This window comes from Drosophila yakuba, chromosome 3L, assembly GCF_016746365.2.
Source record: "Drosophila yakuba strain Tai18E2 chromosome 3L, Prin_Dyak_Tai18E2_2.1, whole genome shotgun sequence".
NCBI classification, from domain to species: domain Eukaryota; kingdom Metazoa; phylum Arthropoda; class Insecta; order Diptera; family Drosophilidae; genus Drosophila; species Drosophila yakuba.
This window is the reverse complement of record NC_052529.2, coordinates 6,850,487-6,871,708: the sequence shown is the minus strand read 5'-3', so window position 1 is coordinate 6,871,708 and position 21,222 is coordinate 6,850,487. Positions and strand designations below refer to the sequence as shown.

General features: G+C 45.3%; 5 protein-coding genes and 1 long non-coding RNA gene across 6 annotated transcripts; 4 read left to right on the top strand and 2 right to left on the bottom strand.

The window, feature by feature from the left end:
- Positions 1-27: 27 nt before the first annotated feature.
- Positions 28-683, bottom strand: LOC120321615. Its single transcript, XR_005561331.2, has 2 exons — positions 607-683; positions 28-557 (listed from the first exon to the last, which is right to left on the bottom strand). It is a non-coding gene; the product is annotated as an uncharacterized LOC120321615 (long non-coding RNA).
- On the top strand, positions 184-947 carry LOC26536026. Its single transcript, XM_015194352.3, has 3 exons — positions 184-305; positions 365-535; positions 596-947. Exons 1-3 carry the CDS (start codon positions 272-274, stop codon positions 703-705), a joined length of 315 nt encoding a protein of 104 aa, XP_015049838.1. The 5' UTR covers positions 184-271; the 3' UTR covers positions 706-947.
- LOC6533189 lies at positions 846-1,773 on the top strand. The gene is made up of 3 exons (XM_002093879.4): positions 846-950; positions 1,269-1,422; positions 1,486-1,773. The coding sequence occupies exons 2-3, from the start codon at positions 1,338-1,340 to the stop codon at positions 1,623-1,625; spliced, it is 225 nt and encodes a 74-aa protein (XP_002093915.1). The 5' UTR covers positions 846-950; positions 1,269-1,337; the 3' UTR covers positions 1,626-1,773.
- Positions 1,774-1,837: 64 nt separating this feature from the next.
- LOC6533188 lies at positions 1,838-2,425 on the top strand. Its single transcript, XM_002093878.4, has 2 exons — positions 1,838-1,975; positions 2,037-2,425. Exons 1-2 carry the CDS (start codon positions 1,915-1,917, stop codon positions 2,312-2,314), a joined length of 339 nt encoding a protein of 112 aa, XP_002093914.1. The 5' UTR covers positions 1,838-1,914; the 3' UTR covers positions 2,315-2,425.
- A 1,505-nt stretch (positions 2,426-3,930) lies between these two features.
- On the bottom strand, positions 3,931-4,319 carry LOC120321614. Its single transcript, XM_039374851.1, has 2 exons — positions 4,214-4,319; positions 3,931-4,142 (listed from the first exon to the last, which is right to left on the bottom strand). Exons 1-2 carry the CDS (start codon positions 4,245-4,247, stop codon positions 4,054-4,056), a joined length of 123 nt encoding a protein of 40 aa, XP_039230785.1. The 5' UTR covers positions 4,248-4,319; the 3' UTR covers positions 3,931-4,053.
- Positions 4,320-7,080: 2,761 nt separating this feature from the next.
- LOC6533187 (laminin subunit alpha) lies at positions 7,081-21,060 on the top strand. The gene is made up of 15 exons (XM_002093877.4): positions 7,081-7,508; positions 7,859-8,005; positions 9,471-10,095; positions 10,180-10,389; positions 10,449-10,862; positions 10,929-11,201; positions 11,268-12,120; positions 12,177-12,828; positions 12,891-13,171; positions 13,233-13,461; positions 13,519-13,989; positions 14,049-15,946; positions 16,015-19,206; positions 19,285-19,499; positions 19,564-21,060. Exons 1-15 carry the CDS (start codon positions 7,287-7,289, stop codon positions 21,012-21,014), a joined length of 11,133 nt encoding a protein of 3,710 aa, XP_002093913.1. The 5' UTR covers positions 7,081-7,286; the 3' UTR covers positions 21,015-21,060.
- The last annotated feature ends 162 nt before the right edge of the window (positions 21,061-21,222 follow it).

Here is a 21,222-nt window from a genome sequence, read left to right as displayed (position 1 = left end):
AAAACCCGCAGCATGGCAATACAAAAGTTTGAGATGTGATCAATATCAATCAATATCAAATATTATTGTGACACTTATACGTTAATTCAATTTAAGGTGCTTAAGTTTTATCTTATCTTTTAATATGGCAAAATTCGTTCACTGTTGTTTAAATATGTGATAAGATAGGATAGTAACCCTAACCGTTTATGTTATTTTTTGTAACGCCGATCTTAATTAGTTGCCGCATTGCGATTTTTCATTTCATAGCGTAAGGTTTAAGTTCTCCACAATGAACGCAGTTTTCATTTTCCTAATATGTCTGGGTAAGTTTCTTTTTTATTAGTTAGTAGTACCTTAATGAAGATGCCCTTTCTAAAAACAGCATGTTTCTTTGGAGCGTGTCTTGCGTTTCCAAATCCGTGCCAAATGGAAACTAATTGCGGACAGGTGGATGAGACAAGTGCCATTTGCGGATTAGATGAGGAAAGGGGTTGTATTCGAAAGTTTCCATCCAAGTGCCATTTGGAAAAGGCAGTTTGCGTTGAAGGAAGAAGTAGGTCCACCTATTTAACTTACTATACAGTTTGCATATTATAAGTTTATTTCACTTTAGATTTCACCGACTTTAGTGAGGAATACTGCTCAATGGAATCGTATCTCTGTGAGATTTCACTAACATACGAACGCTGGTCCATTTTCTTTGGACATGAATTTTCGTCATAAATTCAAGTGCGAAATACTTATTCTATTTAATTTTCTATGAAATTAGTTCCACATGATCGAAATGTTTTGGTTTAATTTCAACCACGTGCAAAAACATATAAATTAGAGACATTGTACGTATACAAATATTAGTATACATTCTGCAAGCCAAACGACTAAAGTGTCCGCCCAGCGAACTTTGGACTCTATTCTTTGGCGACGAGAAAGACTGAGTGACGACTTGTCTAATCGCCGGCGACAAATGTGTAAGTTCATTAGGTAGCATTTCAATAAACAATCAATCAACACGCAACGGGCCATTCACGTGCCGGTTGTCGTTGACTACGTCAAAGACCGGTAGGAGCTAACCGATGCCCAGCAGCGTATTTTCCCAGTCAGTGAGACAGAACGACGCCCCGAGCCTTTTATACGAATCTTTATTCGGTTATTTCGGATTTTGTCTGGCTTTTTTTTTGTATCTTTAAGTCTTGTTTTGCGTTATTTTTGGGTCTTCGACGGGTGCTTTGCATAATCTCCCGCTGCGGCGCCACTACCCATTGGCCTCCTCCTTCCACGCCAATCAGAGAAGAGCTCCCCACTGGCTCACATGCATATATAAAAAGTGGGGCCATACGAATTTTGGTTGTCAGTTAATGTCCATCAATCGAGTCAATCCCAGCACAGTCATGAGAAGCGCGTCGCTTAAGTTCTATCTGCTATGTCTGCTAGTTATCTGCGGTTAGTGTTCTTAACTGAAATAGTTATACATCAAATGCAATTACCCATGTACGAATTTTGCAGTGATCGGTTGGAGTGCTGCAGTACCACTTTCACGGAAGGAACTCGAGGAGCGGTATCGAACAATGCCGCCGGTGTTGGATGAACGAAATGCGGATGCAGAATTGGATAATGCCTACGGATGGTTACCGAGAAGACCTTAAAGTCCGAATCTGAAAAGGCAAGGGCCACAATTGATTTGTGGTTCTATTTGGAGTGTCACTTTGTATGTCGTATTCAGGGTTATGGCTATGTAGTTCTAAGCTTAGGCAAAATGTACAAGCGTAAAATAAAGCAATTACTTGGGTGAAACGTGCGCATCGTTACTTTCCATTCTATCACGTAGAATGTGGGGCGACATCCGCCGTCGGCTGGCGTCTATAAAATCTGAACTCTCTGGCATTCGATTCAGTCAGTTATCAATCTCGGCTTAGTGCGAAAAGTACAATTAAAATGACCTCAGTAATCAAGATGGGTATGCTCTTCCTTATCGGATGTCTCGTCATGCAGACAAGTGAGTCACTCAATCATCGGGTATCATTACATTCTTACACCTTACTGCATTTGCTTTCTAGTCATCGCTCTGCCATTCGATCGATTCAGCCGGGAGGATGATGAACGGAACAACGAGGTCAGCGGCGAATGGTTCAAGAAACCCATCCTCAGGTTGGATCGTCTCTTTGGCACCGAAGAATCGCCGTCGGGAAGTCGGAAAGAAGTGAGCAGACCCAGCAGAAGCGATAAGGGCGAAACCACAGAGAGCTCCAAGCACGCCCATTCCATGATCACCTCGATGCTCGGATTCGTGAGCAGTGTCATCAACTTTGGCAGAACCTTCATAAGGGATCAATAGGAAATATCCTAGTAGCCCATTCAATTAACTTATAGGTTTCGAGATTCCATTAGCCAAATGTTGTAGGTTTAAATATTGTTGAAGATCCAAAATAAAAGATTTGGTTTAAAACTGTTTCTGCTTTTCCGAAGTTTTGACTTTACAAGTGCATGTAACAGAAATCTCGCCTAAATCTTTTCTAAATTTCAACGAGAAAGATTTTTTGTTACCGATGAAGTTTAAGCCAAAACCCGTCGGAGATTTTGATCGGATTCACGTATAAATTTTTAGAAATAAACTTTATCTTATACCATCTTTTCTAATACTTAAAAATATCACTTTTCCTCAAATGCAAATTAAGTTTTTCCTAATATTATTCTATGAAGCTTCATATTTAACAAGAATAATTGCCATATTTCGATTATAAATGTGGTAATTTACTTAACAATTTATATTTTTAATACACGTAACTGATTTATTTAACAGCCTTGCACGGTTGAAGAATTTTTACACGGTATTATCAAACTAAAAGCATCGAATTTAAACTTCATTTAAAAAGTAAGCACAATAATACATTTTTCACCGATACTCACAATTATACAGTTTATAAAAAACTCTCTGTTACACAGATAAAATTAGGACACGATATCTTGTGGAAACTTCTTAGCAAAAACAAAAAGCGGTCTCCGCTTCTCAAAGACATCAAAGATCAATCTTCAAACGATTATGTTATAAATTCAAACTTTCTGTTTACCTCTATCGCTTTTTTCACTCTTTTGCTCCACACACAACTCGTAACGTATGAAAAAGGTGTGAATATGGATATAAAGTTAAGAGGAGTATTTATAGGAAAATGTTACCGCCAATAAAACGTCATAAAATCACGCATCTGTTACCAAACCGCTTCCTCTATTGGACTTGACCCATCTTTATAATAAATATATATAAAAACAAAACAGATAACACGTTGTGAGCATTGTGCGGGCAGAACTGAAATTAATCATATGAATGAATGGAGCCGAGGTGTTGAACGTAAAAGGAATGACGTCTCTATCGATCAAGCCCTCTAATGATGTCGGGGATTTTTTCGCTACTGAATTCGAGAAATTTATTTCTTAAGACGCTTATGTGTGACGACACGACTGCCGCGCCAGTGGCCAAATGCTAATAATATGAATTTTTTTCGCTTTGTTTTATTTACACATTTATTTTCTTTTTCTATGCAAACTTGTTCGCGAATCGTTTGGCCGGCATTAATTGTAAATATTGGCTTACTTGGACAATCAGTCATGACGAGACCTTGTTGGTGATACTTTCAACGCCAGCTGGCCGGGATTTCTTTTCGTGGGGAAAATCCAAGGCTCAGCACTATTTTGCTCTAGCGTGTAATTCTGTAGAACAACGACGTGGTTCCGATCGAGTGAGTAGCCCCCGAAATCAACTTGAAATTGTATGCTGTTTGCCCGTGGATTTCTTTTGGCTGCACAGGAAAAAATTATTTCGGTATTGAGTAACCCCAGCTCTAAAATTATTCAATTTTGAAACCGTCATGTAAATTGTCTTTCTGTGTTGGGTTGCGCCGATTGCTTCAAGTTCAGAATTGCCGTTCTAAAACAGAGCCCGTTATAAATGCCAGGTTTGTGTGGGTGTAATACGTTTTATTGGAACACATAACAAAAGACTTGAGCAACGAACTTGCTTGACAGGCTCAAAAACTATATCTATTCTGTAAGGATGTTTAGCTCCGCTGCCGGGGACCTCTAACTAACCTCCAGCAAATGGTACTTGAACATCTTGTTCAGTGAACTCATGTTCTGGGACAACTCGTTGCAGACCCGGACCACGCAGCCTTCAAAGGAAGATAGTGATGAAATAACGTGCTTAACCTGGCACCTGGCCAATAAAAACACTCTCACTAACCCACTAGATACTTGATCACTCGCAGCAGCACCATGGCGATAAAGTCGAACACTCAAAGAACTGCCTTCATGCACACGCGACAAGACTTAGAACCAAATTGAACACCAATCTGCGCATGCAATCGCGAATAAGTAAAATCATTTGGTGAGCGGCAGCTGCGTTGACGTCGACGTCGACGTTGGCAGAGGCGGCACAGTGGAGCAAATTGGTTGCACAAAAGGTCGTGCCACTTAGAGGCGTTGAGGTTTTTATGGGCTAATTAGCACATAAAGTCAAATTGAAATATGAATTACCGGGTAATCGTTAAGCGTGCATATTGTAAGAAGCTTGTAATTAACTTGGCCCACTGTGCAAATCACTGGTTTTACTTAGTATTTGGCCAAATGCAAATACATTTAACAACATTTCCTCTCTACTGTGCAGAAAAAGCTTTTTGCTGGTCTTGCAATTGGTATTTACTCTTTTTTGAGTACTTATTTACACACATTATAATTTTAGCAAGTGGGTGACAATTAACCATGCTACTTTTTTGCGAATAATCTTTCTCCATTTGTTATGTACTGTGCAAGCATTTTTTGTTTACACTGCAGCCGCTGAATATTTAAGAATTTTTTGTAAAAGTATTTGTCACTCTTACCTGATTATCAACTTATTAATAATGGTGTTGATTTTACATAAAGGAAACAAAAGAAACCTTTAGCTGAGTTTATCTGAGTCTGATACTTTTTGATCCACTGTGCAGCTGCTGTGTGGGCTAAGCTAAATCGAGAACTTCTTGTTGATGTTGCAATCGGCGAATTTTTTCCTCATTTTTTTACAAGCACATATATCCATTAATTTTTTCGGCAATGTTCATTTGCGTGCGTTGCATAAGGCAAAGTCGATGCGAATTACGTCATCAGAACTCGTTTACATATAGCCATGAGAAGTTGAGAAGCTGAGAAGCTGCTGCGCAGGCGCAGCAATTGAGGCCAAAAATAAAAAGAACTGGCCGATTCTGACACTCGGCGCAGTCTTTATCAATGCAATTACTTATGTCATTGCAAACGGCGGTAAGCGAGTTTCGCTACAACCAATACAGTTACCGAAAAAATAAAAATAAAAAACGCCAAATCCACATAGCCCCAACGCTTTGGTCATGAATTTTGCACAATATTTAGCTGTGATCGTGATTTTCAATAGTTGTAGCTACTACTAGCCAGTCTCTGCATTTGGCACTTTTAATCGGTATAGCAATAAACTTCAAGTTTTCGTCGAACGTGGGCTAAAACTGAGCTGCGTATTGCAATTTATGGCGTTTCTGTGCTTCATTCGATACTTGGCAAAGTTTTGGTCAGGCCTGAGCGAGTTTTGTAGCAGTTATTTCCCTTTAACAAAAACCATTTCAGTAAGCTCTAACACTTCTGGTTAAACGAAAGGTGGCAGCTTAATGGAAAATCATTTAAATTAGTTGGATTTTAAATGCTACACGAATGGCTAGGCATATATAAATTTAATTATATTACAGGCTGCTAATAAAACTATTAGGAAACTATTAGCAGCAGCTTTAAAATAACTTTTGCATCTACTTGTGTTGTAATATTAATGTAAGTCCATAAAAAAAAAACTTTAAAATAAAAAAATAAAAAATTTTTATTCTTTAAAAACAAAGAAGTACAAGCCAGACATTTAACATAGTTTAACGCCAGAAAGTATGCTATGATTTTATCGACTTGTGTTTGGGTTATTGTCAGGACATTATGTTTGATTTCTAGGATTCTTTGATCCTCCGATACTATTAAATTTGTTCTGAAATGATCAAGCATATATATTAAAGGTGTAGTACATATTATTAAAAGTTAGAGTATACATTTTCTTAGTGCTAAGGTAAATTTTTATTTACGGAAGGCGTTGATCCATTCCACAACGTTCCCCGATGCCACCGAACCGGTTTTCCGTTTTGTTTTGTTTTGTTCCGATTCCAAACCGGCCGGCGAATGAGAAGAACAACAAACAGCTGGAAATGAGTTTGTTTATACATTCAGAGCAAAACAAAATCGGATAGACGGAGAGAGAGCCGCTCTCAGCTACACAAAAGTCCCAAAGACGAGAGACCCCAATCGACGGCCGATCGAGCGGCTTCGAAGCTGTGAACTTTTGGGGCCTCGGGAAAACTTCTCGCTGCAGTTTAATCAGTTGCTCACAACAAGCTGTTCGGTTGAGATGGCTCCCAAGTAATATAAAAGGAACAGCTCCGGAGAAACACACATGCAATCTGAATTATCATTTATTATATGGAATTCTTAAATGATATTTAACTTTATACACAAATCAAAGGACACCCATTTAATAGAACTTCCCGGGTATAACATACATATGAATGTTAATAACATGTTTCCAAATCAATATTTTAGTTTTGACAGCGAGTTAATAGAAAAAGCACCAAGTAACATTAAAATGACTATATAATGTTGATCTTAAGTAATGTTGTATATGTGAAATCATAAGGTTGGCACACAATCTAAAGCTAGCTTTCATCCTGGGTCATGAGCCCGAATAGAATTCCTATATGATAAACAAATGAAATACATTTACATACATATGTTTTTAATGGTTATATAACATGATAAGTCAAAAGGCAACAATTCGTATCTTTTATTCCGGCTCTGGGTTTTGGACCAAGCCGGAGAAGAAAACACTTTGAAAAAAGCCGGATAAGGGGATGTAAATATACCATGAGAGACTATGTTCTCTCGGCTGCAGCCGGCTGTACAGAATGCCAAAGACGAGGACAGCCGAAGGCATACGAAAAGAGCCGATCGGCCGACTATCAAAATCAAATATTTCGGGGTCTCGAGGAAAACTTCTCGCTGTGGTTCCGTCAGTTGCTCGAGAAGAGCCATCCAGTGCGGTTGGATGAGCTCCCCCCAAAGGAATACGAAAATAATAGTGAAGAAAGTGAAATACAGCATACAGCAGATAAGAAAGTGAAATACATAAGAGTGAACCGGGAAAGAAAGAGATAGAACCGGAAGTGGTCCGTGGAGAAAGGACAGTTCGTTATCGCAGCGCGGGTGCTTGAACTCTCGGCACAATGGGGCACGGAGTGGCCTCCATTGGGGCTCTGCTGGTGATCCTGGCCATCTCATATTGCCAGGCGGAGCTGACGCCGCCATATTTCAATTTGGCCACGGGCAGGAAGATTTATGCCACAGCTACGTGTGGCCAGGATACGGATGGACCCGAGCTCTACTGTAAGCTCGTGGGAGCCAATACGGAACACGATCATATTGACTACTCAGTTATCCAGGGACAGGTAACTATAATCGACTTTCAGAAACGCCCAAAAATCTTTTCAGTATACACACATCATGAGATAATCTTTAATTTTACACTGAAAAAAATTGTTCATGTCGTATATCAAATGATAGCTGTTTTAGAAAAATTTTATATTATTAGCGATTATATACGTTATCCAACTTAATTTCTTAAAAGTATAATTTAGTTGGAAAATCCATGATCTATGTTTTAAGTGTGCACTGCATTTAGACGTCCCCCACATGTGTTGAACATTCGAATTGGGCTCTAAAAATACTCTGGACTCGATTTGGATTTCATTTACTTTTTCTAACATGTGTTCTCTGTCTTTTTGTTTCTTTTTTGTAGGTTTGCGATTACTGCGATCCCTCGGTGCCGGAGAGGAACCATCCGCCAGAGAACGCGATCGATGGCACCGAGGCCTGGTGGCAGAGTCCTCCGTTGTCCAGGGGCATGAAATTCAATGAAGTCAATTTGACCATCAACTTCGAACAGGTAAGCAGCAGAGAACATAAAAGATACCAAAGGTATCCGGCCAAAGAAACGCATAGGAGGGAGACGTTGGATGGATGCAACTCGTTTTCGGGTTCGAGCGCTTCGATGGGATCGGATCGTAAAATTTGAAAACAATTTTAATGGGTTTTCATTTCGTCGACGTCGAAGTCGACACAGCAAAAAACTGAACGAAAAAAATGTTGCTGAGCTCGAGTATTTGTTGTTGGCAAAGGGGAAGACTTTGGAGTTGTGGGTTATCAGTATGTCAGCAGCTCCTACATATAAAATATACATACTTATACATACATTGATATGTACGAACATAATACATACATGCACACACTCTTGAATGGGAGCTCTCGGCTTACAAGTTGCTTAGAAACCGACTCGGAGCATTGACTTTTTCGAGGGGTTCATTCGGATTTCTGTATGGTTTTTTAGCGATAAAGGCATTATGTTTCTTAAGGCACCAGCATGCGACACATATGAATTGGGAGCAGGCTGATAATGAGCCAAAGTCGCAGCAAACTACAGCCTTATCATCAGTTTGCGTGTCAGTTGGTTCTATAAAAAGTTGGGCCTCGATCTCGCCTACGTTCTTATCTCACTTGCAACGGAAACGAATAATCCACGAGGTTCCCGAGTTAATTTTTGAGAATAATTGCGCTAGGATTTCCACAGCTCAGCATGATCTCATTCGTTTTAATTCCTCAGTTGCACTTTTCTTAATTCACAGAATGCAACTGAATATGAGACTCAGATTTATATATAGACTCCCCAATACTACAAGTTCTAGCAATTCACATGCAAAATTTGTGAGATACATTTTTGCCGAATTATGTACATCGACGTTTTTGTTTATGCTTCAAAATCATGAACCTCCACATGGGTAAACTAATGAAAACACAGAAAAGCAAACAAATCTCGGAAACCAAACAGTATTTAACATGTGCGCCTGTGTACAAAGATATTAACGCATGGCTGTATCGTTGTATATACATATGTGGATCTCCGTATCTTTCAGTTCGCTTTCAATTGAAGCCAAATTAAAAAGCAAACACAACCCAAGAAAATAAAAATAAGCGAAGATGGTGGCCGGTCTACTGCAGAACATTTGGAGTTAATTTCCCCACAGTGATCTCATGTGGCTGTCTCATATTTGTCTGTGCTGATATGTAGTACATATATACATACGTAATGTGTGCACTTGGCTAATAAATTTCAATGAATTTGCTTGTGCAAAATGAATTTTGTGTCTTGAGAGAGACTTGAAAATAAGCAAAGGGGTATTTCACATAAGTGAATTCTATCTTATTTGGGGTCATGTAATGATATTACTGATTAGATTTTTATTATCTCCTCTGAGACATTTAACTTTTAGGCGTAACTTATTATTGGATTATTAAAAGTTTTGGTGTTGCCATACTTATTGCTTTGTTGATTTCAAAATTGTTCGCTTATTCAGGAATTCCATGTGGCCTATTTGTTCATCCGCATGGGCAACTCCCCTCGTCCGGGTCTCTGGACGCTGGAGAAGTCCACTGATTATGGCAAGACCTGGACCCCTTGGCAGCACTTTTCCGATACTCCCGCCGATTGTGAGACGTACTTTGGCAAGGACACCTACAAGCCAATTACCCGCGACGACGACGTCATCTGCACCACTGAGTACTCAAAGATTGTGCCGCTGGAGAACGGCGAGATTCCCGTGATGCTGCTAAATGAGCGACCCAGCTCTACCAACTACTTCAACTCTACGGTGCTGCAGGAATGGACTCGTGCCACCAACGTCAGGATTCGTCTGCTTCGTACCAAGAATCTTCTGGGACATCTGATGTCTGTGGCTCGACAAGATCCCACGGTCACGCGTCGCTACTTCTACTCGATCAAGGACATCTCGATCGGAGGAAGGTGCATGTGCAACGGACACGCAGACACCTGTGACGTCAAGGATCCAAAGAGTCCAGTCCGCATTCTCGCTTGCCGTTGCCAGCATCACACATGCGGCATCCAGTGTAACGAGTGCTGTCCAGGATTCGAGCAGAAAAAGTGGCGCCAAAACACCAATGCCCGGCCCTTCAACTGCGAACGTAAGTATTCTGATCTCTCTTCAACGGACATCTCCCTTGGACGGACAAAGAAAAGCAAATTTAATTTCCTGATTTGATTTCTAGCCTGCAACTGTCATGGCCACAGCAACGAGTGCAAGTACGATGAGGAAGTGAACCGCAAAGGACTGTCCCTGGACATTCACGGACACTACGATGGTGGTGGTGTTTGCCAGAATTGTCAACACAACACCGTGGGAATTAACTGCAACAAGTGCAAACCAAAATACTACAGACCCAAGGGCAAGCACTGGAACGAGACCGATGTCTGCAGCCGTAAGAAACATTTAAACTTTAAATGAATCCGTAATACGATCGTTCTCTCAACTACTTAGCATGTCAATGCGACAACTTCTTCTCCACCGGACACTGCGAGGAAGAGACCGGAAACTGTGAGTGCCGTGCTGCCTTCCAGCCACCAAGCTGCGACTCCTGCGCCTACGGATACTATGGCTACCCCAATTGCCGAGAGTGCGAGTGTAACTTGAACGGAACCAATGGCTACCACTGCGAGGCGGAAAGCGGACAGCAGTGTCCGTGCAAGATCAACTTTGCGGGCGCCTACTGTAAGCAGTGCGCCGAAGGATACTACGGATTCCCCGAGTGCAAGGCATGCGAGTGCAACAAGATCGGCTCGATTACCAACGACTGCAATGTGACAACTGGAGAGTGCAAGTGCTTGACCAATTTTGGAGGCGACAACTGCGAGCGCTGCAAGCACGGATACTTCAACTACCCCACTTGCTCATGTAAGCCATTAATAATATTTTCCAAATGCGATACTTACTGATGAGAATTCCAATTGTCCTTGACAGACTGCGACTGCGACAACCAGGGCACGGAGTCCGAGATCTGCAACAAGCAGTCTGGCCAGTGCATCTGCCGTGAGGGCTTTGGGGGTCCCAGATGTGATCAGTGCTTGCCAGGATTCTACAACTATCCGGACTGCAAGCCCTGCAACTGCTCCAGCACTGGTAGTTCGGCGATCACCTGCGACAACACCGGCAAATGTAACTGCCTCAACAACTTTGCCGGAAAACAGTGCACGCTCTGTACTGCCGGATACTATAGCTATCCCGATTGTCTACGTATGTACACCCAACCAATTAGATATATTTCAGTTATTAGCACTTTCGATTGCTCTTGATTTGCAGCTTGTCACTGTGACTCTTACGGGTCTCAGGGAGTGTCCTGTAATGCGGATGGCCAGTGTCTGTGTCAGCCGAACTTCGACGGACGTCAGTGCGATTCGTGTAAGGAGGGCTTTTACAACTTCCCCAGCTGCGAGGACTGCAACTGTGATCCTGCGGGAGTGATCGATAAGTTCGCCGGATGCGGATCGGTGCCCGTTGGTGAGCTGTGCAAGTGCAAGGAGCGAGTGACGGGCAGGATTTGCAATGAGTGCAAGCCATTGTACTGGAACCTGAACATTAGCAATACGGAGGGATGTGAGATTTGCGATTGTTGGACAGATGGTACTATATCCGCCCTGGACACCTGTACCTCCAAGTCCGGGCAGTGTCCCTGCAAGCCGCATACTCAGGGCAGGCGCTGCCAGGAGTGTCGAGATGGAACCTTCGATCTGGACAGTGCCTCGCTGTTTGGCTGCAAGGATTGCAGTTGCGATGTGGGCGGCTCGTGGCAAAGTGTTTGCGACAAGGTCAGCGGCCAGTGCAAGTGTCATCCCAGGATTACGGGTCTGGCATGTACCCAGCCACTGACCACCCACTTCTTCCCAACGCTGCATCAGTTCCAGTACGAGTACGAGGATGGAACACTCCCATCGAGCACTCAGGTGCGATATGATTACGATGAGGCGGCATTCCCCGGATTTAGCAGCAAGGGCTATGTAGTGTTCAACGCTATTCAGAACGATGTTCGCAACGAAGTCAATGTCTTTAAGTCATCGCTGTACCGGATTGTGCTTCGATATGTGAATCCTAATGCCGAGAATATCACTGCCACCATTTCGGTCACCTCGGACAATCCTTTGGAGGTGGATCAGCAGTAAGTATTTGTAAGGTTTTTTTTCGAGACTGATCTTAAGTGTTCCGTTTTCACAGCGTAAAGGTACTACTGCAACCCACATCGGAACCGCAGTTTGTCACTGTTGCTGGGCCCTTGGGAGTGAAACCCTCAGCCATTGTTTTGGATCCGGGTCGTTATGTCTTTACCACCAAGGCCAACAAAAATGTGATGCTTGATTACTTTGTCCTGCTACCCGCTGCTTACTACGAAGCCGGAATTCTAACACGTCACATCTCGAATCCCTGTGAACTGGGCAACATGGAGTTGTGCCGTCACTACAAGTACGCCTCTGTCGAGGTGTTCTCACCAGCAACAACTCCATTCGTCATCGGTGAAAACTCCAAGCCGACTAATCCCGTCGAGGTGTACACTGATCCGGAGCACCTTCAGATTGTCAGTCATGTTGGCGATATTCCCGTACTGAGCGGATCCCAAAAAGAGCTGCATTACATCGTGGATGTGCCACGAAGTGGCAAATATATCTTCGTGATTGACTATATCAGCGACAGGAACTATCCCGACAGTTACTACATCAACTTAAAACTGAAAGATAGTCCAGATTCCGAGACATCCGTGCTGTTATATCCATGCTTATACTCCACTATTTGCCGAACATCAGTCAATGAGGATGGTATGGAGAAGTCCTTTTACATTAACAAGGACGACTTGCAGCCAGTCATCATCTCTGTGAGTTCTAAATATAAATCGAGCTAAACGAAATATAATAAGCATATTCCCATATTTTTTAGGCTGACATCGACGACGGTTCCCGTTTCCCGATTATCTCGGTGACCGCCATTCCAGTCGAGCAATGGTCAATTGACTACATCAACCCCAGTCCCGTCTGTGTGATCCATGATCAGCAATGCGCCACGCCGAAGTTCCGTTCCGTGCCCGATTCCAAGAAGATCGAGTTCGAAACTGATCACGAGGACCGCATTGCCACCAACAAACCGCCATATGCCTCACTCGATGAACGAGTTAAGCTGGTTCACTTAGACAGTCTGAATGAGGGAACCATCGTGATTGAGTGAGTTTGTCATTTTTATATATTATATTATAAAGAACATAAACCTAACAATCACTTCCAGGTCAAAGGTTGATGCGACAAAACCGAATCTATTTGTGATCCTCGTGAAGTACTACCAACCGAGCCATCCCAAATACCAGGTGTACTACACTTTGACGGCGGGCAAGAATCAGTATGATGGCAAGTTCGACATTCAGCACTGCCCTTCGAGTTCCGGATGCCGCGGTGTGATTCGCCCCGCCGGCGAGGGCTCATTTGAGATTGACGACGAGTTTAAGTTCACGATTACAGTAAGACCATTTGGATATCCAAACTAAACGATTATAATAACCACCAATTTGTTTTAGACCGATCGATCCCAGAGTGTTTGGCTCGACTACCTGGTGGTGGTGCCTCTGACACAGTACAATGATGATCTACTGGTGGAGGAGACCTTTGACCAGACCAAGGAGTTCATTCAGAACTGCGGCCACGACCACTTCCACATTACGCACAATGCTAGTGACTTCTGTAAGAAATCCGTTTTCTCTCTAACCGCCGACTACAATAGTGGAGCACTGCCCTGCAATTGCGACTACGCCGGTTCCACGAGCTTCGAGTGTCATCCGTTTGGAGGCCAGTGTCAGTGCAAACCGAATGTGATTGAGAGAACGTGCGGAGCCTGCCGCAGCAGATACTACGGATTCCCCGACTGCAAGCCATGCAAGTGTCCCAATAGCGCCATGTGCGAGCCCTCCACCGGCGAGTGCATGTGCCCGCCCAATGTCATTGGAGATCTGTGCGAGAAGTGCGCCCCCAACACTTACGGATTCCATCAGGTAAGTTTGGTTTTTACTAGTTTTTTACGATAGATGCTGAATATCTCATTGTCCACCAGGTGATTGGCTGCGAAGAGTGCGCATGCAACCCCATGGGCATTGCCAATGGAAACGCCCAGTGCGATCTGTTCAATGGAACCTGCAGTTGCCGCGAAAATATCGAGGGCAGGGCCTGTGATGTATGCACCAATGGATACTTTAACTTCCCGCACTGCGAGCAGTGCAGTTGCCACAGGCCAGGCACCGAACTGGAGGTGTGTGACAAGGTCGATGGCGAATGCTTTTGCAAGAAGAATGTGGTTGGCAGGGATTGTGACCAGTGTGACGATGGAACGTACAATCTGCAGGAGTCGAATCCGGAGGGTTGCACCACCTGCTTCTGCTTTGGCAAGTCTTCACGCTGCGACAGTGCTTATCTTCGAGTTTACAATGTGAGCATGCTTAAGGATATACTCATCAGTACTCCTGAATTCCGCGAGGAGAGCATCAAGTTTGAGATCTGGCCCGTGACGGATGAACTTCTTGTAAATGAGACCACGATGAAGGCAGATTTTACTTTGCGAGAGGTCAACGATGAACGACCTGCGTACTTTGGAGTCCTGGACCGTCTGCTTAACCAAAATAATCACATCACTGCTTATGGCGGAGATTTGGCTTATACTTTACACTTCACTTCTGGCTTTGATGGCAAATACATTGTGGCTCCGGATGTCATTTTGTTCAGTGAACACAATGTCCTGGTGCATACGAGTTATGAGCAGCCCAGCAGAAATGAACCATTCACCAATCGCGTCAATATAGTGGAATCGAATTTCCAAACCGTTTCCGGAAAACCAGTTTCCCGAGCTGATTTTATGATGGTTCTGCGGGATCTAAAAATGATCTTCATCAGAGCCAACTATTGGGAACAGACCTTGGTGACCCACTTGGCCGATGTCTATCTAACCCTAGCCGATGAGGATGAGGAAGGCACTAGCTATAACCAATTCCTGGCCGTGGAGCGCTGCTCCTGCCCACCTGGTTACTCCGGACTATCGTGCGAGGACTGCGCCCCGGGCTACTATCGAGATCCCAGTGGACCTTATGGTGGTTACTGCATTCCCTGCGAGTGCAATGGCCATTCGGAGACCTGCGATTGTGCTACCGGAATCTGTACGAAGTGCCAGCATGGAACTAAGGGTGATCACTGTGAGGAGTGTGTGTCCGGCTACTATGGAAACGCCACGAATGGAACACCGGGAGATTGTATGATCTGCGCGTGCCCTCTGCCATTTGACTCGAACAACTTTGCCGACAGTTGCGAAATCTCCGAGAGCGGAGACCAAATCCATTGTGAGTGCAAACCCGGATACACCGGTCCACGTTGTGAATCTTGCGCCAATGGATTCTACGGACAGCCAGAGAACTTGGGAGAGGTGTGCAAGCCGTGCGAGTGTTCCGGTAACATTAATCCGGAGGATCAGGGATCTTGCGACACCAGGACCGGTGAATGTCTGCGCTGCTTGAATAACACCTTCGGAGCTGCCTGTAATCTGTGTGCACCTGGCTTCTACGGCGATGCCATCAAGCTAAAGAACTGCCAGAGCTGTGACTGCGATGATCTGGGCACCCAGGAGTGCGATCCCTATGTGGGCGTCTGCACCTGTCACGAGAACGTCATTGGCGAGCGTTGCGATCGCTGCAAGCCGGATCACTATGGATTCGAGTCGGGTGTTGGCTGCCGAGCCTGCGACTGCGGTGCTGCCTCCAATTCGACGCAGTGCGATCCGCACACTGGTCACTGTGCCTGCAAGTCGGGAGTGACAGGACGACAATGCGATCGATGCGCCGTAGACCATTGGAAATACGAACAGGACGGGTGCACGCCGTGCAATTGCAATCAGGGATACTCTCGAGGATTCGGTTGCAATCCCAACACCGGCAAGTGCCAGTGTTTGCCTGGAGTAATTGGAGATAGGTAACTATCACTTGTATTCTTTGTTTCCGAAATGTTGAGTGTACTAAGACTACTTTTATTCATTCCAGATGCGACGCTTGCCCGAATCGATGGGTACTGATCAAGGATGAGGGCTGCCAGGAGTGCAACAACTGTCACCACGCCCTGTTGGATGTCACTGATCGAATGCGCTATCAGATCGATAGTGTCCTTGAGGATTTCAACAGTGTAACCCTGGCCTTCTTCACCAGTCAAAAATTAAACTATTACGACCAGTTGGCCGATGAACTGGAGCCCAAGGTTAAGCTACTGGATCCCAACAGTGTGGACCTGAATCCATCCAAAAAGGCCAACAGCGAATTGGAATCAGATGCCAAGTCCTATGCCAAACAGGTAAACCAAACCCTGGCCAACGCCTTGGATATCCGTGAGCGATCGAGCACCACCTTGGGTAACATAACAGTGGCTTATGATGAGGCGGTCAAGAGTGCCGACCAGGCCAAGGAGGCCATCGCTTCGGTAGAAGCTCTATCCAAGAATCTTGAGGCGGCAGCAAGCACAAAGATTGATGCTGCTCTAGAGCAAGCCCAACACATTTTGGGACAAATCAACGGAACAAGTATTGAACTTACACCCAATGAAGAAGTTTTGAAAAAGGCCAGAAAACTCTATGAGGAAGTGAACACTCTCGTTTCGCCCATCAAGGAGCAAAACAAGAGCCTCAATGTACTCAAGAATGATATCGGAGAATTTAGTGACCATCTGGAGGATCTTTTCAACTGGAGCGAGGACTCCCACGCCAAGTCCGCCGACGTCGAGCGCAGGAATGTGGCCAACCAGAAGGCCTTTAACAACTCCAAATTCGATACCGTTTCGGAGCAAAAGCTACAGGCAGAGAAGAACATCAATGATGCGGGCAATTTCCTCATCAATGGCGATCTGACGCTCAGTCAAATCAATCAGAAGTTGGATAGCTTGAGAGATGCTCTCACTGAGCTCAATGCGGTCAACAAAAATGTGGACGAAGAATTACCCGTGAGAGAGGAGCAGCACAAGGAGGCGGATGCCCTGACCGATCAGGCCGAACAGAAGGCGGCCGAACTGGCCATCAAGGCACAGGATCTGGCTGCACAATACACGGATATGACCGCCAGTGCGGAGCCGGCCATTAAGGCGGCCACTGCCTACTCGGGAATCGTTGAGGCCGTTGAAGCTGCCCAAAAATTCAGCCAGGATGCCATTTCTGCAGCCGGAAATGCCACCGATAAGACAGATGGCATTGAAGGCAGAGCTCATCTTGCCGACACTGATTCTACCAATCTTCTCCAGAAAGCCCGCCAGTCTCTGCAGAAAGTGCAAGATGACCTGGAGCCACGTCTGAACGCGTCGGCTGGCAAGGTGCAGCAAATCTCAGATTTGAACACTGCCACCAAGAACCAGTTGTCGGATATTGACGTTCTGATCGATCAACTGCCAGCTGAGTCTCAGAGGGATATGTGGAAGAACTCGAATGCCAATGCCAGTGATGCCCTGGAGATCCTAAAGAACGTACTTGAGATACTGGAACCAGTGAGTGTCCAAACGCCAAAGGAACTCGAAAAGGCGCATGGCATCAATAGGGATTTGGATCTGACCAATAAGGACGTATCTCAAGCTAACAAACAGTTGGATGACGTTGAAGGATCCGTGTCGAAACTAAACGAACTGGCCGAGGATATCGAGGAACAGCAGCACCGAGTGGGCACTCAGAGCCGCCAGTTGGGCCAGGAAATTGAGAATTTGAAGGCCCAAGTGGAGGCCGCACGCCAGTTGGCCAACAGCATCAAGGTGGGCGTCAATTTCAAGCCAAGCACGATCCTGGAGCTGAAGACACCAGAAAAGACCAAGCTGCTGGCCACTCGCACCAATCTATCGACCTACTTCCGCACCACCGAGCCATCCGGTTTCCTCTTATATCTGGGCAATGACAACAAGACCGCCCAGAAGAACAACGACTTCGTGGCCGTTGAGATTGTGAATGGCTATCCAATTCTCACTATTGATTTGGGCAATGGTCCGGAACGCATCACCAGCGATAAGTACGTGGCAGATGGCCGCTGGTATCAGGCTGTTGTGGATCGCATGGGTCCGAATGCCAAGCTCACAATTAGGGAGGAATTACCCAATGGTGATGTGGCTGAGCACAGCAAGTCTGGCTATCTTGAGGGATCTCAGAATATACTCCACGTGGATAAGAACAGTCGCCTATTTGTGGGCGGATATCCTGGTATTTCGGACTTCAATGCTCCGCCAGACTTGACCACTAACTCTTTCTCCGGCGACATTGAGGATCTAAAGATTGGCGACGAAAGCGTGGGATTGTGGAACTTTGTTTATGGCGATGATAACGAGCAGGGAGCCCGCGAGCGGGATGTGCTGCTCGAGAAGAAGAAGCCGGTTACTGGACTCCGGTTCAAGGGTAATGGATACGTCCAATTGAATGCCACATCAAACTTGAAGAGCCGCTCCAGCATCCAGTTCAGCTTCAAGGCGGACAAGGATACTTCCAATGGACTGCTGTTCTTCTACGGCAGGGATAAGCACTACATGAGCATTGAGATGATTGACGGAGCTATTTTCTTCAACATTAGCTTGGGTGAAGGTGGAGGCGTTCAATCCGGCAGCCAGGATCGCTACAATGACAACCAATGGCACAAGGTCCAGGCGGAACGTGAAAATCGAAACGGACTTCTTAAGGTCGACGACATAGTGATATCCCGGACTAATGCACCATTGCAAGCGGACTTGGAGCTGCCCAAGCTGAGGAGATTGTACTTCGGTGGTCATCCAAGACGTCTGAATACCTCGATAAGTTTGCAACCCAACTTTGATGGCTGTATCGATAATGTGGTGATCAATCAGGGAGTTGTGGACCTTACGGAATACGTAACAGGCGGAGGAGTTGAGGAAGGTTGCTCGGCGAAGTTCTCTACGGTGGTGGCATATGCGCCGCATGAGTACGGATTCCTGAGGATGAACAACGTTACCTCGGATAACAGTCTGCATGTCGTTTTGCACTTTAAGACCACACAACCGAATGGAGTACTCTTCTATGCCGCCAATCATGACCAGAGTTCCACCATTGGCCTCAGCCTGCAAGATGGTTTGCTGAAGCTCAACAGCATGGGCAGTCAGTTGGTAATCGACGATCGTATTCTGAACGACGGCGAAGATCATGTGGTTACAGTACAGCACACCCAAGGCGAACTGCGTCTCTCGGTCGATGATGTGGACAACAAAAGGTGGGCATTATCAGCTTATTGACTTCATTTAGTTTCTGTTGGTTTCACATGCTAATCTACTTGTTTTTTTCCTTATAGACTTGGTTCTCCAGAGCCGCTAATCCTGGAGGGTGGTGACATATTCTTTGCTGGCTTGCCGGACAACTATCGAACACCCAGGAACGCATTGGCCTCTCTGGCCTACTTTGTCGGTTGCATCAGTGATGTAACTGTGAACGAGGAGATCATTAACTTTGCCAATAGTGCTGAGAAGAAGAATGGCAACATCAACGGTTGTCCACCCCATGTACTAGGTGAGCTGTCCGGATTTAGCTATCGCCTGAGAGCCGATTTATGAACTTATATATTTGTTTACAGCCTACGAACCAAGTTTGGTGCCCAGCTATTATCCAAGTGGAGACAACGAGGTGGAGTCTCCGTGGTCAAACGCTGACACACTGCCGCCACTTAAGCCAGACATAGAAACCACATTACCACCCACAACGCCTACAACGACCACCACGACAACTACCACAACAACTACGACCACTACTTCAACAACGACCACTACCACGACCCCATCCCCGGTAACCATTGACGAAGACAAGGAGATCGAGGCGAAGACACCGCAAAGGACGCTAACAACCCGGCCACCAGCCAAGCTGAATCTTCCCAGCGATGAGCGCTGCAAGTTGCCGGAGCAACCCAACTTCGATGTTGGTTTTGCAGAGGCGGGTTACCGATTCTATGGACTACGGGAGCAGCGCCTGCAGATTAATTCACTGCCGGTAAAGGTACGCCGTCACCATGACATTGGCATCTCCTTCCGCACTGAGCGACCCAACGGCTTGCTCATCTATGCCGGAAGTAAGCAACGCGATGACTTCATAGCCGTGTATCTTCTGGATGGTCGGGTGACATACGAGATACGGGTGGGTGCACAGCTGCAGGCCAAGATTACCAGCGAGGCGGATCTAAACGATGGCACCTGGCACACCGTAGAGGTGCTGCGAACGCAACGCAAGGTTACCCTGCTCATCGACAAGTTGGAGCAGCCGGGATCCGTGGATCTGAATGCGGAAAGATCTGCGCCGGTACTGAATGTCGAGTTGCCCATCTATCTGGGTGGCGTTAACAAGTTCCTGGAGTCGGAGGTTAAGAACCTAACCGATTTCAAAACCGAAGTGCCGTTCTTTAACGGATGCCTGAAGAACATCAAGTTTGATGCTATGGATCTGGAAACGCCACCGGAGGAGTTTGGTGTGGTACCGTGCTCCGAGCAGGTGGAACGCGGGTTGTTCTTCAACAACCAGAAGGCGTTTGTTAAGATCTTTGATCACTTCGATGTTGGCACTGAGATGAAGATCAGCTTTGATTTCCGACCAAGGGATCCCAACGGCTTGCTCTTCTCTGTGCACGGCAAGAACTCCTATGCCATTCTCGAGCTGGTAGACAACACCCTGCACTTCACGGTGAAGACCGATCTGAAGAACATTGTGTCCACCAACTATAAGCTGCCCAACAACGAAAGCTTCTGCGATGGCAAGACGCGCAATGTCCAGGCTATCAAGTCCAAGTTTGTGATCAACATAGCCGTGGACTTTATTAGCTCCAATCCCGGCGTGGGCAACGAAGGATCAGTGATCACAAGGACTAATCGTCCGCTCTTCTTTGGCGGACATGTGGCCTTCCAAAGGGCGCCGGGCATCAAGACCAAGAAGTCCTTTAAGGGCTGCATCAGCAAGGTGGAGGTTAACCACAGGATGATCAACATCACGCCGAACATGGTTGTTGGCGATATTTGGCAGGGCTACTGTCCCCTCAACTAATGAAGATCTTCGAAACGACTTAAGGACCTATGATTTATTTTGCCCATGACTACGAAAAACTGCCAGGAAAAATCCACTTTTGCCGACTACTGCTACTCAAAGGACAACGAACGAACAAATTTCAAACGAACAAAATCGACGGGTCATGAAAAGAGTCATGAGATCTTCAATTAATAGATCTTCAGCAAAGATGACAGTCGTATATATT

Coding starts and splice junctions, on each gene's coding strand:
- LOC26536026 (XM_015194352.3), top strand. CDS start 272: ATGAACGCAGTTTTCATTTTCCTAATATGTCTGG. Junction 306..364: donor CATTTTCCTAATATGTCTGG/GTAAGTTTCTTT, acceptor TTCTAAAAACAG/CATGTTTCTTTGGAGCGTGT. Junction 536..595: donor AGTTTGCGTTGAAGGAAGAA/GTAGGTCCACCT, acceptor ATTTCACTTTAG/ATTTCACCGACTTTAGTGAG.
- LOC6533189 (XM_002093879.4), top strand. CDS start 1,338: ATGTCCATCAATCGAGTCAATCCCAGCACAGTCATGAGAAGCGCGTCG. Junction 1,423..1,485: donor ATGTCTGCTAGTTATCTGCG/GTTAGTGTTCTT, acceptor CGAATTTTGCAG/TGATCGGTTGGAGTGCTGCA.
- LOC6533188 (XM_002093878.4), top strand. CDS start 1,915: ATGACCTCAGTAATCAAGATGGGTATGCTCTTCCTTATCGGATGTCTC. Junction 1,976..2,036: donor ATGTCTCGTCATGCAGACAA/GTGAGTCACTCA, acceptor TTTGCTTTCTAG/TCATCGCTCTGCCATTCGAT.
- LOC120321614 (XM_039374851.1), bottom strand. CDS start 4,247: ATGGTGCTGCTGCGAGTGATCAAGTATCTAGTGG. Junction 4,143..4,213: donor AGTGATCAAGTATCTAGTGG/GTTAGTGAGAGT, acceptor CTTCCTTTGAAG/GCTGCGTGGTCCGGGTCTGC.
- LOC6533187 (XM_002093877.4), top strand. CDS start 7,287: ATGGGGCACGGAGTGGCCTCCATTGGGGCTCTGCTGGTGATCCTGGCC. Junction 10,863..10,928: donor CAACTACCCCACTTGCTCAT/GTAAGCCATTAA, acceptor TGTCCTTGACAG/ACTGCGACTGCGACAACCAG. Junction 12,829..12,890: donor TGCAGCCAGTCATCATCTCT/GTGAGTTCTAAA, acceptor CATATTTTTTAG/GCTGACATCGACGACGGTTC.